We start from the raw sequence: 15,396 nt of genomic DNA on the forward strand, positions 1-15,396 counted from the left end.
ATTTGTTCCCCTCACCCGAGATGTTGAGTGTTGGTGAGGCTGTGCCATGGCAGAGCTCTGGTGGTGGTGGTACAGACGTGGGTGGGGGGAGCCCGAGGCGCAGGGAGGATTTCCTCAACCTCAGAGAGACCAGGCTGGGTATTTCTGCTTCCTCAAAGGCTAAAAGAGCAACAAAGAAAAAAAGGCTTTATGTGGGGGGGGCGGGGAACAGATGACATGTAGCTTTATCACGAAGAGGAAAACTATTTCATCTCCTGTCTTAAATGTTTTTGCATTAGAAGGCTTGGTGTTCCAGAAGGCGGGTGCCTCACGGAGGACTGGTCGTCTCGCTGTGAGCCCCTCGCCCTGTCAGCCCGTGTCTCCGTCCCTGCTGGAGCAGGCCCGTGGGCTGAAGTGATGTTTTATTTATCCCTTCTTGGTTTTCATGGGGCCTGCCCTTGTGCATCGCTTTCAGCATCTCATGCAAGGGAAAATAATCCTGCACGGGGCTTGGGCACGGCAGCGTTTGGTAGCGCTGAGGGAGTTTCTGTTCCTAAATAAATGTCACGTTGAGCCCCAGGGGCTGGGAAGAAGCAACAGCAGCTCGGCAGGGCTGAGCAGCCCTCCTCCAGCCCTCTGGTCCTCCTCGCTTCCCCACCTGAGAGCGTTCCAACTCGCATGGGCACTGGAGAGGTTTCTGGAGCAATTCCACGGACAGGGAAGGCCCCAGGGGCTTGGACCCATTGAGAAAAGACCAAATGTTCCCCGCCGCAGGGTGAGCGTGGACATCTCGCTGTGGTTTTCCCCTCTGCACACCTGCGTGTGCCCGTGCAGTTTCGGCTCGGCTCCCTGATGGGCCCCAGGGTTACTCAGCACGTTTCCTGTCTCACGCCATCCACACCTCGTTTTTCTGCAGCTTTCAGGAGGTTGCACAGCTCTGCAAGCATGTCTGGCTCCTGCTGGAAAGCCTGGCCTTCTCCTTGCATGCCTTTATCACAGGTGGGCACAACTTGTGCAGCCAGCATCTGCATCTGAGCTCGTAACACTTCCTGCGAATGAGACTTGAATCAAGTGCCTTGCCAGCCAGCTTCTTCCTCAAATAATACAAACGGGTTCTCCATGAGCCCAGCTGCTGCAGTAGGCACTGGGAGCTCACGGCCGTGGGCTGGGCTCTGCCCTCAGTGCTCTTTACTCCTGCCTAAGCACAGCATCCTTCTGGAAGCACCCTCTTTTGGATAAGGGGGCTGGAGTCATGCCGTGCTCGGTGGCTGTCGAAGAATTGAGCTGGTAGGAAAGGGTCTGCCTCGGGGCAGCTCTGCTTTGCAGGTGCCAGGAGCTTCCAGTGTCACCGTGCTGGGATTAAATGGGCGTTAGCAAGGTCAGAGGTGAAACAAGCCACTAATATATTTTGAAGGGGAAATGCAGGGCCACCCCAAAATTATGAATTGTTGTAGGTTTGGACCTGGCTCTCCAGAGCTGCTCTGCTGTGTTTGCCAGGGCTCCGCACCCAACAGGCTGCTGGGGGGCACTTGGCTGATTTTCAAAGGCATCCTTGGGAACCTTGATGCAGGCTGTTGGAGGAGCTCTGTTTTAATTATGTGCACGCAGCGCATGGCACAGTATGGGTTTTGAGTAGATACTTCAAGGTTCTGCAATCCATGTCAGTGTGTTGCTAAAAAATACTTGCTTTAAAGCTTGAAAACATGGAGGAATAAAAGTGGTGTTTGCAGCTGCTGCATGTGCACAGCTTACTAAGATGTGAGATAGAAGAAATAGGAAACAAAACCTGATTTGCGTCAGCAGAGGGAAGTCCCCTGCAAAAAGTTTTGGGCAAGGCCAGTGGAGGCAAGCAGGGTATTTCTGCAAATCAAGGAACCGTTGCCTGTCTGCTTCAAACCAAGGTTAGAAAATCACGAAGCGAGCAGTAAAACCTCTAGAAGGGTGCGGCTTGAGCTGGAGCCTCAGCATCCGCGAGCGCACAGGCGTCGGGGATTTATTCCGGCATCACCCCACCTCTGCTGGGTCTGGCAGCCGACGTCCTTCCCCCTCTCCTGATCCTTCCAGGAGCTTTTTAGTGTCTCCGTGCAGACAATAAGTGCCCCGGCGTTTTCAGGGTGTCACCCAAAGCAGCTGTGCGCTGCCTCGGATCCCCTCTCCCCCTCCTCCCTCCGAAAGTAGGACATCTAAATTTAGCCTGCTATCAACAGATGAGGCTGGAGAGTTTCCACTGTGGAAACGAATCCCACTCAGAACCTGTCCTCTCATCTGTGCGGGCTCCATCCGTGCAAATTCCTTTCCCCGAGCCGTGCCCTCCCCTGCGCTTCACTTCCCCCCCTTTCCCTGCAGCGTTTGTGTCTGTTACACCGCCGTGTGCTGGCGTAGCCCTGCCAAGCAGGGTACGTGGCTGCTGTTCATGTTTCATGCCCACACGTACCCAGGAGTTTTGCAGGCTGGGAGCAGCTCGGCTGCTGCTGGCAGAAGCGTGCAAGAAAGGCTTTTGGGCTGGAAAGGCTGGCTACAACCTCAGAAGGGTGTAGCAGGCTCTCCTTACTCCAGGCAGGTCGCCTCTCTGCAGAAGCAGCATTTACAGCTACCACTCGTCTTCTGCTAAAGAAGCAAGCAGCAGAAGGAAGCTGAACTGTGGAAGTTCAGCTGCTGTCTGCCCCCGGAGCTGCTCCAACCACATCAGCGCCGTCCTTCCATCACAAGGCACGCGGCAGCCTGGTAATGAAAAATGCAGGATGCTGGCTGGTATTTTTAACCAGAAACCTCCTCTCTTTATCTGATGCAGCGTAAGAGCTGAAACAGAGAGAAAATGCACTCCCGGTAAACAGGCTGTTTATCAGTCTTGAAAACGTGAGCGCAGAGGTGGTGGAACTTCTTGGGTAAAAACAGCCACCACCCTAACGACACCAGGCAGACGCGTTTGAAAACTTCACTTTATTTTTTCTGTCTGTTATAAAAGCAGGGTTTTGTTTTTACATCGCCGTAAGTGTCCAGACTTGGTACATCGTGGTTTTGTTTTCACAGTATCTCTGCAAGACCAAGGACGATTCTTATTGCTGCGCCGCGAACCAGGGCAAGGATGGCCGGGAGGACGCGGTGCTTGGGCAGCCCTCGGGTGCTGCCGGGGCCAGCCTCGCTCTCTGCTGCACTGGCTGAACGGGTCTAACCCTCCCCACCACTGCCTGGTACCTTGGTTCGCTCTGCTGGGCTCCTGCCCCCGTCTGGGTGTCGGGAGCAGGAAGGTGGGGAGAGCAGGAGCGGTGCTGGGTATCGCAGGTGGGAGCGGTGAGGCTGCTGGCCCCGCTGGGCAGGGGCAGTCTCAGGTACAGGGTACCCCATGGTGGTGCTCCGTCACCCCCCCAGGGCAACCCCAGGCACCCCAGCTTGGCTGCACAAAGCTGCCCGAGCAGGAGCTCGCTTTACCTCTGCTGACTGCAGCCGCTCGGTGCAGGATGCCCTGGGTCCCCATTCTAACCAGCCCCACGAGCAGTGGTGTCTGTAAGCGCCTGTCACTTCCAGCCACCATTCCTTTTATATTCAAACGATCTGTCCTCGTCAGTTTTGCAATGAAGCAGCATTGGAAAAACATCACTTTTAATCACAAAGCACGAAATCTCGAGAGAGGCAGCATCCCTTTTCTGTGCTGCGTCTGGTGGTGTGAATGGAGGTGGGGGGGGGCCACGTTTCAAACTAGGCACGGGATAAAGGCATTCTTTGGGAGGGGAGAAGTCCATGCAAAGCTGACCCCAATGTGAAATTTGAGTTTTATATTTACTACTCAGCTGGGTCTATTCAGTGCAACAGGACAAACTAGCCAGGAGGTTAGCATCAAATTGCATGGATGCATCCAGTTCACCAGGTAGAGGGAGGAGGAGGAGGAACCAGATTTACTTAACGCACTGGGAGAGACTGAGTCCAACACAAAGCTAAGTGGAAAAGGACGTAGGTGTTCCCTGAATGTGATTTTTGGTGACTGAGAAGAAATCTTTCCTTGAAATTCCTTTGTGCAGCTAATTAAGACAACCGGGTCTGCTTTTTTCGACCCATGCTGACATCAGTGAGAACTGTAAGTACTCAGCACCTGGAGACAAAGTGAATACCAGACATAAATACCCCTTCTACTCCCACCCACAAGACTGCCCAGAGTGCATCTAAGCAGTAGCCAAGATGTGTGCAAGTGTTATCAGCTATTCCCCCACAGCTCCCGTTTTGTCCTCTTCTGCGTGTATTGCCTAGGAGAAAATACAGACAAGTCCCAAAGGGCTGTGCCAGTGGAGCTGTAGTTAGGATTTGAATCCGTGTAAGAAAATGGAGTTTAATAGAGACTGTGCAAGTCAAAGCCTCCCTAGCCTCATCCTTTATAGTCCCAAAGCCTAGATTTAGGCAACCTTTGGCTCATGGATTTGGGTTTGATCCAGTCCATTTGTCTGCAAGCTGCTTGTGATGCTGGACTTCCTACCGTGAAGATCTTCCTGTTGAAAGGGGAGAGGGCAGCTTGGCAGCTGAGCATCTCTGGAAGTGGTGTGAGGAGGAGGGTGGCCTGCCCTGGGTATGGGGTAAGTCGTGGGGACCCCGTATCCTTGTCTGCTGGTTTGAGACTGCCGTGGGGGGACAGATCTTCTGGGCACGCTTTCCCCAGGCAGGGGAGATATTGAACCTGTTGCCCGAGTAGATGATATGGCTTTGGAGAAGCAAGGAGGGAGAATTTCTTGTTGGTAATGTCCTGTGTGGAAGATGAAGGTAGCAATAGCAGCTTATCGGTGCCTCTCCGAGGCGAGGCCCCTCAGGAGCCCTGTCCGGACCGGCTAGGCTGGGCCAGGCTCCGATCTGGTGCGCTGAGCTCTCCTCAGTCCTAGCTCCTGAGGCCTTTTGTGACTAGGAGGAAGAAACGTTATCTTAGTGGAAAGAGCTGCAGAGGGAAGGGGAAGTGGAATTCCTCTGCCTGTGTGCTGTGCCCGTCCCCTGCCAGCTACCTCCCCTCCCCTCCTTGCTTGGGAGAAGTGCCTCTGGTTATCTCTGGTTTAACAAGGACATGGTCCTTGTTAAAACCTACCGGTCCTGACTCCTGCTCCAAATGCACCTTATTTCCTGGAGGATCTACACCCCACGCTCTGCTCTTTCCCTGCCTGCACCACCTCAGGCCTTCTCCTTCACTACAGACTCCTGCGCCACAACCAGTGGGAACGGTCCCACCGGCGGTCCTGCCTGTGCCCCATTCCTAAAAGTCATGTAGATCATGAGGTCGTTTGGAAGAGAATGATCTACTAACCCCAGCATGGTTTGTACTGGTAGGAAGAAGAGTTTTTCATAGGTTTGTTTATAGTGTTTGCTAGGAATAGGTGCCTGTTGGTTTCAGACGTGGCTGTTCCTGAATTCTGGCTATTGCTGGGTAGACCTGGTCAATAAGATCTGCCCTCACTTACGCCCATGCATCTCCCCAATGGCTCCAGAAGGATCCCTTTTACATCCTGCTTTTCTTACAGCACTATTGTTTGGATTTCGTGGAAATACAGGGCCGCAGCACCTCACCCGACCACCGTCTGCGCTGAGCCAGGCAGCAGCGGGCTCCTGGGCTAGCCGGGCTGAGCATCCCCCTCTCCCCTTGTGGCCATGATTCCAGCTGTGGGCCTTGCCTGTGAGATTATCCCATGTTGTAATGCCAATGGGAGACTGAGAACAGAAAGCGCAAGCGGTGCAAGCTTGCTCCCTATCCCTTCCGCGAAGCAGGAGATGGCCTAGCAGCTCCCACTCAAAAGCCGTTCTACAGCAGGTTTATTTGCATTGCTTTGAAACTGGGATTACTTCCATGCTTCCTCGTTCCATGTTTTAAAACCAGGAAGATTTATTTCTCTTTTGATCACGCTTTGTGCCCTTTTCATCAGCCTGTGACACGCTGACAATCTATTCCTTGCTCCAAAACTTTTTCCCCAAAAATTCTGTAGAAAGGACATTCTGCCTGGTGATATTTTTTTGTTTGTTTTTTCAAACATAGCTTTAAGGCAAAAGTTTGGCAATGCAAAGCAAAGTCTACATAAGGCCGCATGACTTGGATTTGCAACTCAGAACCTTACAGCTTAAAAAAAAATAAATCCCTATCTTAAATAGTCAACTTTTTGCTCCAGGAACTTGTTTCATTCTCAACCAAAAAGAGAAAAAAAAAAAAAAAAGACTCTTAAAATCCCAAATAAAATGTTCTTATTGTTCTGGGCAGTCTGGACAAGCTAATGAGACTGAAGTTCAAACAGTAACTAAAGTAGGGAAGAAAAAAGAAAGCTCTACGGATAGACATCAGTGTTAGTTTCTTCCCTTAGGAATCCAGTGATGAGACAGACCCCAGTCAAAGGTCTCCTCTTTAGCTTTAGCACAGTGAAATCCGTCCCAATGGGAGAAGGTAGAATGGTTGCATTTGTTGAATGACTAAAAAGTGCATTTTGATTTTGCTCAGATTACACGTGTTATTATTCTAATACCTAAGTGATTGTTTTGCTTTGTTTTTGTGTTTGTTGTTTGTTTTTTCTCCCTTCTGGTGCCGGGACGCCAGGTTCTTATTATCGGTGTTTTGGAGGTATCACCACAAGCGGTGGTCCATCCTTTGGCCTCCACATGAGTACCTGAGCATCATTGGCATTGGGTTTGACAAGGGCACTGGGTGGTATTGGCTCATTCTTGCTAAGGACCTGGGGCTGCTCTTGAGCAGAGGGCTCCTGCAGCTTGGCACGCTGCCCCAGGGGTCTGCTGGGGTTTACCTCTATGCCCAGCCTCATGCGCCATTTGATAGTCTGCAAGGTCACCATCTCGTTGGTGGCTGTGTTGGTGGCAACCAGCCAGGTGGTGAAGCTTTGATCCCGGTGAATGCTCGTGAGCTTGGCCACGTTGCTCTCGCTGACGGGCACGGCCCACGTCACGCTCGGGTAGAAGTTGTCATTCATGCTGATGTTGAACTTGGACTCCTTCTTCGTGGGCCCCACGATGGTGCAGGTTTCCGTCGTGTTCCCATACCAGGGATAGTTCACTCCGTCTGAGTCGCTGATGGCCTGGATTTTACCGTCCAGTAGGTCTGGAAGCTCCCAACTTGACCTGCCATCGTCAACAACAAGTTATGGATAATGCATTAATTAATTGATTTAGAAACACGCAGGACTTAAGGAAGGAGAGGAAGTAGTTGTGAATGCACTCCCCCTTCAGCTTTTACTGCCCTCCCTGCAGGCAGAGCAATTCCCTGCCATTAAAAGGGTGGTTGCAGATTTCCAGGACTGATGGTGAAAGTCTGACCCTGCGGGACCGCGCGCTCCTTGCAGGGTCGGGCAACAGTTGGGGACATGCCAGTGTCTGAAGGAGGCTGTAGGGGGAGGTTTTTGGGGAGCCCTGGCCCCCAAAAAGCCCAGTGCTGCAGGGATCCCCCTGCGGCTCCTTGTCTGGGGGCAGAGCTGGCAGGCTCTGGGCTAAGGGACAGGAGAGCCGGGCTAAGCTCTGGGCTAAAAGCACTCTCGAGGACTCAGCGTGACTGTAAAGCTTCCCTGTTCATTGCTACCTCCTGCCCCAAGGGCTCCCGTTTCCCCTTTCAGCTCTGACTTTCCTTGAGCCCCGGCTGGTAAAACGCTTCTTATCTTTCTGGGTGAGCCGCTGGCCCTTCCCGCTGTCCGCGTGGCGCTGGCAGTGTAACCCATCCCTCTGCAGCCCTGGCAGGAGCCCGGTTCAAAGGCTGCGCACCAGGGCTGGGATGAAGTTACGGTAATCAGAGAAACGGAGGGCAGCTGGCTGTAAGGCTGCCCCAGCCCCTCACTGGTCGCCCTGCTCTGTGCTTGCAAGGCTGGCAGAAAGGTCAGACTTTCTAGCAAGAAAGTAAAGTGAGAACAGTCCTCTGTCACCTCACAGAGCTGCTACAGAACTGGGATTTTTTATTGACTTCCAATCTAATGTTTAAATGGCCAAGGAGAAGTAAATGTCTGAGATAGAAAAAGGGGTAGATATTCACAGCCTAATGGTCTGAATTTTGGGGTAGACCTGTGTGGTGCCAGGAGTTGGACTCGATGATCCTTGTGGGTCCCTTCCAACTTGGGATATTCTATGATTCTATAATTCTAATGGCACCAAAACGGCACGACCATGACCCACATGCTTGGAACGTGCCAGTAATTTGAGGACCTTTTTTTTTAAGACCCAGGCTGGTCCAGAGGCTCAAATTCACCTGGGCCACCTCCTGCTCCTGCCAGGCCCCACAGATCCCAGCAGTCCTGCTGCTGGGGGCTGCTGCAGGGCTGGGAAAGGGGACATGGCACAACGGCTTCCCTGCTGGCATCTTCCCTTGCCCTCCTGTGGTGCTCAGGCTCCAGGCTTGGTGCTGAGATGCTGGGTTTTGGGAGGGAGATGGAGGGGCTGTGTCGGAGCCCACCAGGGTGCCTGTCATGGCCTTCACCCAGAGCACAGTGTTGTGGCTTAAAATAGCCTTGGTTGGAGCTGGGTGAGGGACAGGGAAAGTGTATTGCTCCCCTGGTCTGTGTAGGGTGGCGTGGGATGAGCTGCTCCTCTCCACCAGCTGACACTAATGTGGCCATCTCGGAGGCTGATTGTTAATTAGTTGATGACCGTGAAGTGCCTGTGTGTTTGTAATCACTGGCTCGTTTGCTAGTCAGCTCTAAGCATCTGGCTGTAGCTGGAAGGCACCTTGCAGGATTTATTTCATTGATTTTTTCATAGGAGCGTGGGTCCCTGCAAAAGTCTCCTGTGGATGCCAGGGCGAGCGTTGGGCTGAGTCTGCAGTGGGCACTGTGCTGAGGGCTGCGAGCAGGGCTGGGATGTGAGGATGAAGGACGCACAGCTGCGGGATGTGAGGCTGCAGGATCGGAGCTGTGGGATCAGAGCTGCCCACTACGGCACCGGGCTGCTGCAGCCTTCTGCGCCCGAGCCTGCAGCCAGCAGGCAGAGGGAGTCCTTTCCCTGGAAGAAAATGCGTACTCAAAGCAGCCAGAAGGAGATCCCCGAGCTGCCCTGCCAGGAGCCCTGCTCCAGCCGGGGGATGCTCACAGGCTCCCCTCCAAACCAGAGCTGTCCGGGCTCGCTGCACCCCTCTGCAGAGGGAAGAGCTGGTGGGGCTCTGGATGGACTCGGCTGTCCTGGGAAAGATGAACCGGAGGGCATCGGCCACCGAGCTGGTCCCTCACCCCTGAAACGCTTCAGCGGCTTTCTCTGCTTTCAGCAGACCTTTTAGGGTTACTTTCCACAGGCCTGGTTCTCAGCTTGACTGCAGCCCAGGGATGAGATGTGACAATTTCCTGGAGGCTCACGTAAGTGACAGATGCGGTGTGAAGGTGCGGAGATGGAGGCTGCGTGGATGTGGCAGTGCCAAACGGGCTGTGAGGGGCTGATCCCAGCTGGCCCCGGTCTGGGGCTGGCAGGCGAAGGAAGGGCAGGACAACCGCTCGAGGCTGCTTTAAAAGCTGGGGATCCTCTGGGAGCTTCCTGGCTCCATCTTCAGCCCCCATGGGCACATCCAGGCTGCAGGCCCTGCTCAGGGTTCAAGCAGGAACAAGGAGGGGGAGCAGGGCCAGGCTGGCCTCAGCGGGCAGGGGCAGGAGGTTGCTTGCAGAACCTACACAGTCCAGCCTCAAACGAAACCTCGCCACCAGCACCAGAGGCTGTGCTCAGCGTGGCCTCAGAGCATGCTCTGCTTCAGACACGGTGTGGGCAGGGACCGTGGGCAGGGACCGGGAGGAGGAAGCCGGCCTGCCTTTCTTTGAGGAGTGCTCTGGGCCTAATTTGAGCGACTGCGGTTAACCCTGAGGTTTCAAAGCCATTGCACTTATGTGCAGTGCTTAGTAACAAGAAAAGAAAGAAGTGAGGCCTTGTGATGATCCCATGACTGGACCAAAAGGAGAGGCTGCACGAGGGTTGCTGGTGGCTGCCCCTTGCCTGCCAGCCGCGGCAGTAGCCTTCCCTTGCAGGGTTCGTCTGCGTTAAGTAATGTGCCAGTGGCCGGCCTCTGGCTGGCTTTGGGCAGAATGCTATGGAAGGATCTCTGGCTGCATCAGCATCTTTCTGTGATGGTGTCGAGCCAAGGAAAGGCCAGAAAGTGCCCAGTAAACACTTTGCTGACAATAGCAGGGAGCAGGCATGAAAAGGCACCCACCTATCTGGTTTCATCGGCTCACTAGGGCTGAGCAGCTCCAAAAGCGTTAGATTCCAGCTTCTGATAGTGACAAGCTTGTTCCTGCCGCTCTGAAACCTTCAGTCAGCATGAGCATCACCAGAAACCACAGCATCTCCCCCCTGACAAATGTCCTCTTGCTACCAGGAGGAGGACCTTTGAGCTACTTCTCATGGCCCAACAGCAGCCCTGCTGCTGATAGCCATGCTGCTTTAGGCAGCTTTACCCCCCTGCTTCTCATTCTATTCCATTTCTTCCTATTCTGCTACGAGAAACCAAGCCCCTAGCACATGCTGGGGGGGCAGTGTCCTGTGCAGTGACAGCAGCCCCAGTCACAGCAGCCTCTGGCTCCATGCGTCCAGCAGCGTGATGTGGGTGCAGCGAGCTAACCCTTCCAGGCAGGCATCAGGCACTCGTGCAGCCTCAGCCCCTGCTCCTCAAAGCCAGCTCCTGATCAGTCACGGGGCAGATGGACTTGTAGAACCTCGTGCTTTCCCATGCCCTTCCTCTCCAACAGCTCCCTGACTTAAAAAGCCCTCCTTGGATGCAGCCCTTGCTCGGCACAGACAGAGCCATCGCTCCCCTGACCCCTGCCTTCCTGCACTGGGGCTGGTGACTGGCTGAAAGGAGGAAAACCTGATATTCAGAGCTGCTTAATTTGAACTTGTCCTTTACAGTGTCTCTCTCACCTACTCTGGCACGTCAAGCAATTCCAGCCAGGGCTACAGTGGAGAACAGGAAAGAAATTTTAGATGTGGTCGCAGTCTCATCAGCCTGTCCTCCAGCCATGTGCCTCCCGAACCAGGATGCAGGTAGTAAAACTCCAGAGACCCGACACTAAGCGACCGGGAGGGATTGCTGCTGGTTTAGCTGAGCGGGCTCATGTCAGGGCTGGACAACCTCTTTAGATGGGGTTAGAGCCACAGGCCACATAAGGGCAGCAAAGCCTTTCCCTCAGCCCCCCTGGAGGGGCAGCTACAATGAATTGTCCTCAGCTGGGCAATGCAACCAATTTTTAAATTATTTTTTTTGTGAATCCGATTTTGGCTGTTTTCCCTTCCGAGGACGGGGGGTCTATTTTCTTGACAAGTCGCTTTCTCGAGTTCATTGTCTCTCTGCTGCAGGGCACGGAAGATTTAATCTCGCAGGAGAGAGATGCCGGTCAAGGTGCAGCGACGATGCGGTGCTGCCGAGCTGTCCTGGTGAGTCTGCCGGGGGAGCAAATCTACCTGAAACTTCCCAAGATTCTCAGCTGATCGCATTCAAACTGATTTATTTCTCGCTCTGTTTTGCATATCACCATCTGTGCTGCTCCTCGCACGTCTCCATGGAGATGAAGAAGCACGACTGAGTGATGCCGTCCCCAACGCTGACGCGGGTCCCACCACGTCCACGAGTGCCCAGGAGATGCTGCCCGGAGCCGGGTCCTGCTGGTCCTGTGCGGGCTGGACCTCTGCGGCCTGATCCTGATGCTCCACGTTGCGTGTCCCTGGGGGAGGGAGCTGCTGCTCAGGGTAAAACCCTGCTCGGGGTGAGCAGTAACGGCAGCACTGGGACTTGGGGGTTTTCCCCAGTTCTGCATTGAGAGAGGTCAGAGAGCGCTTCCACTTCCTCCTGCCAAGGGTGCTCGTGTTCCTGCCAGCTTATGCTGACTTACAAGCAAAATAACCCCAGCATTTTTGTGTGAGCTGAGCTTTAGTTATTTTCCTCTCCTTCCATTTAAAAACGCTGCATTTAGCCAAAAAATTGTCAGTGCTGCTTTAAACGCGTGTCGAAATTATCCCCTCTGTATCTAACATCCGTATATGAGTCTTATGCACAGCTCCATCTGCTCCAGTATTTCTCAGCTGTCTCTGTCCTCAGCGTGAGGGCAGCTTGTGCACAGCCACCAACTGCAGCGGGCAGGAGTGAAAAACGAATCCAAACCCTGCTCTAAGTATCGGTGCCCAGGTTGACCAACTGATGGCATTTATTTGGAGTTTTCTGTTTACCCCTCACCACAGTGATTTAAAAAATCATAAAAAAAAAATAATAAAGGTTGTTCCAGTGGTGTCTCTTCATCATGGTGAGTTGGGACAAGCAGTCTGTTGGCATAAATCGATGCAGCTCCATGGAGGTCAGTGGAATTATGTGGACTTGCATCAGCTGAAGGCCCACTCTTTCAGACAGGTTTGTGTCCTGTCCCTGGCTCTATAGAGGTCTCCCAAGAGTATGTTTCGATGGCATTGAAAGAGGCCTTTCTTCCCAATCACCTTTATTTATAGCTTTCCGATGGTGACACATGTAAAGAAGCAGGGTGGAGGAGCAGACCAATCCTGAATTGTGGCTGGGCAGCTCTTCTGTATCAGCGAAATGTGCCTGAACCTCCCAGGGAGGAATCTTTCTGCTTCCATGACTTTCTGGATAATGGCTCTCCTACACATCCGCAGTGTTTAATTCTGACTACCTGTTTACAGCTTTTAGCTGAAACTTTTGTCTATAGCTCTCAAAGCATTCCAGCAAGGGAAGACTGTACCAAATCCTCCCTTAAAAATAGGGAAACTTGGGTGCAGAGAAGTAAAGCAACATGTCTGGGGTTGCAATCCACAGCAGCACTGTCTAAACAGCTCTCTGCCCTGCCCTCCTTATTCCAGTGGATGCGAGCTGTATTTATACATACCGGACTTTTCTGTTTTCCTTGCAGCTGCTTGCTGAAGGCAGGATTTCTAAATGAGCCTGAGAATTACACATGCAAATCCCGAAGGCCTGGAATTGGGAACATCTGAGCAACAAATTGTCCTTGCTGAAGATGGTTTTGGAGCCAAAAAGCCTACAGATCTCAGGCCTGTTGTAAGTACTTCTAGCATCAAGGTAAGCTCCTCTGCTCCCTTACTGCTCCTGCTTTCACCAGGTGCTGGAGTCTGCGTCTCGAGGCACTTTCTGCTTGAGCAGGGAGAGAACATGGGGATGGGGTGGGAACAATCTGTCGCTTACGGCTGCTCCTTGGCGTGCCCTTCCCCACGGCCTGCATCTTCCAACACGCATCTGCTCCGTGTCTGAGCTGCTGAACCTGTGCCTGCATCTGGGCTTGCAGGCAGAAGGCAGGCGAGGGCTGGGATGCGCACGCAGAGCAGATCCTCAGGCCTCCAGGAAGGCACTGCACCATGTCCGAGTTTGCCCTGCTCTCTAGCCCTCCTCTGCATTCCCACCCTCTCTCAGCCCTCCCCATTCACCTATTTTTTATGTGAACGACTAGTGAGCAGCCGAGCCAGCATCCCCCTCCCGCAGAGCCCTCGGGATTAGCAGCCGGGAGGGCTGCTTAAACCCGGCCTCTGCACCCTTCCTCCGTGCTCCCGGAGGCTGGGCAGCACCAAGGCCTGCAGCCAGCGACCCCGCTGCGGGCACGGGGCTGTGGAGCCGGGCAGGTCCCTGCTGCACCCGCAGCCTGCCTGGCACCGTGAGCTGCAGAATCGCTGCTCTGTGCAGGCATTCAGTGAGCGGCTGCTGCTGGTGTAACCGTGGGCCAAAGCCTGCAAGGACGGTTGGTGAGCAAACCGGCGGGGGTGCAGTACCGGGGGCAGAGGACTCCTCGCAGCAGGGAGGTGACATTTTGACTCATTCTTGCCTCACTATGACTGTCTGACCAGCAACACGGGGCTTTTGGAGTGCAAACGGCCCCTAGATTCCTCCTACCTTACATATACGTGTACATTCCCGCTCTTACATTATCCAAAATGAAGCTATTTTAAAATTTTTACGCTACTCCAAGGTGATGCAAAGGGTTAAATCAGCAGGGGGTTAAATCCTTCTTGCTCTCTCCCTGCGGGCTGCCTGCTGCTGGGAGCAAAGCGAGCAGGATTCCTCCTGCGCTGTCAACCTGCGCTGCCAGAGCTGGGGGCTGTGGCGCTGGCCGCTGATGGCACACTGCAGCAGCAGCACGGCGTGCCACAAGTGTCAGCCTCCGGGCTTCCCCGGGGCTTGTCAATGCGCAGTTTTAGCCGGGGAGGGATGCAGAGGAGAGGAGCCGGCGCTCAGGGGCCCCCCTCGTGCCAAGGGTGTTTTAGAGCAGGGGTGCCCTTCGCAGGATTGAGGGAGACCTGGGATTGCAGCCCCCCGGTGCTGCTCAAAAGCTTTTGGGAAATATGGTACTGCTCTGGGTCGCCAACAGAGCACGTTTTGGGGTTAGCATTTGACTACATTGCCATTAAAAGAGAAGGACACCCACTGCTTTAAAAGGTGCAGGCACAAGCTCTCCTAATTTATTTTTTTTTAGCATAGGAGAAAGTCCTGTTAAGTTTCAGAAGAGCTGGCTTTTAATATCAAACCAACTGGGTTATTGACTTTGGCTTAATCCAGCGCTCCCCAGCCAGGCCGTGGCTCTCCTGCTCTTCCTTCCCGCTAGGCAAATGCCCCCGCACGCGCTCTGGAAATACTTACATGCCCTGTTCCCCATAGTGATTGTAAAATTCCATGTGGCTGCACGCCTGGATCCAGCCCACGATCCAGGTCTCCTTCTTGGGGATGGGGGGCACCAACACTTGCGCAGAGGCTCGGAAGTGAGGGGTCCGGTAGCGCAGGACCACGCTGGAGGACTCGTCGATGCTGGTGGGAATGGGATCGATGGAGGCTTTGACTTCAATCACTGAAATACTTTCCCGGAAAACTTTGGATTTGCAGCTAATACTCTGAATACAGCCCATGGCATACCCTGAATACAGTCCAACGCAGCTCCTAGGGTACTCCAGCAATCCTGGGGAATATTAGGCATTGAAATTATCTGGTGCTAGATCAATTACAGATCTTCTTGGTTTGTAATCTCAGAACCGATATCCATAGGATAGACAATTCATCATGTAAAGCCTTAATCTGAGTATCTGTCTTACAAGCACGGCTCCTATTTTGAGGTTAGCTGCACTTCAGAAGCAAAAGGGCCTTTAATATTTTTTTCTCCCTTTTAATGACCCTTTAAATCTTTCACTCAAACAGTCTTTGGGTTAAAAAAGAAAAAAGAAAAGTCTCTCGAGTTCAATAAATAACGGTGTTGTTCTTAGATGGTATATTTAGTCCTTCCTTTTCTCAGATGCGGTCTGTCATTCCCCGTCAGACATAGGACTGGCCGGTATTTCCCTTTATTCTTTGGATGAAAAGCAGAATGTTGATAGACACATCTATATAAATAATGAAATAGTTTTTAGCCCCAGCTTGTCACAACCGGTGTGGATTTCCACTTCCTGACTTGCAGTTGTTCACAACTTCCTTTCGCACAAAATTACAATAATAACAGAAAA

General features: G+C 53.1%; 1 protein-coding gene across 1 annotated transcript; it reads right to left on the bottom strand.

The window, feature by feature from the left end:
* Positions 1–2,879: 2,879 nt before the first annotated feature.
* Positions 2,880–14,808, bottom strand: FAM78A (family with sequence similarity 78 member A). The gene is made up of 2 exons (XM_040531600.1): positions 14,546–14,808; positions 2,880–7,062 (listed from the first exon to the last, which is right to left on the bottom strand). Exons 1-2 carry the CDS (start codon positions 14,806–14,808, stop codon positions 6,534–6,536), a joined length of 792 nt encoding a protein of 263 aa, XP_040387534.1. The 3' UTR covers positions 2,880–6,533.
* Between the last annotated feature and the right edge of the window lie 588 nt (positions 14,809–15,396).

Source organism: Cygnus olor, chromosome 19 (assembly GCF_009769625.2).
Source record: "Cygnus olor isolate bCygOlo1 chromosome 19, bCygOlo1.pri.v2, whole genome shotgun sequence".
NCBI classification, from domain to species: domain Eukaryota; kingdom Metazoa; phylum Chordata; class Aves; order Anseriformes; family Anatidae; genus Cygnus; species Cygnus olor.

Excerpts from the sequence above, each read along its gene's own strand:
- FAM78A (XM_040531600.1), bottom strand. The coding sequence starts at position 14,808 with ATGGGCTGTATTCAGAGTATTAGCTGCAAATCCAAAGTTTTCCGGGAA. Across the intron at positions 7,063-14,545 it reads CACTATGGGGAACAGGGCAT|GTCAAGTTGGGAGCTTCCAG; the intron begins GTAAGTATTTCC and ends TGACGATGGCAG.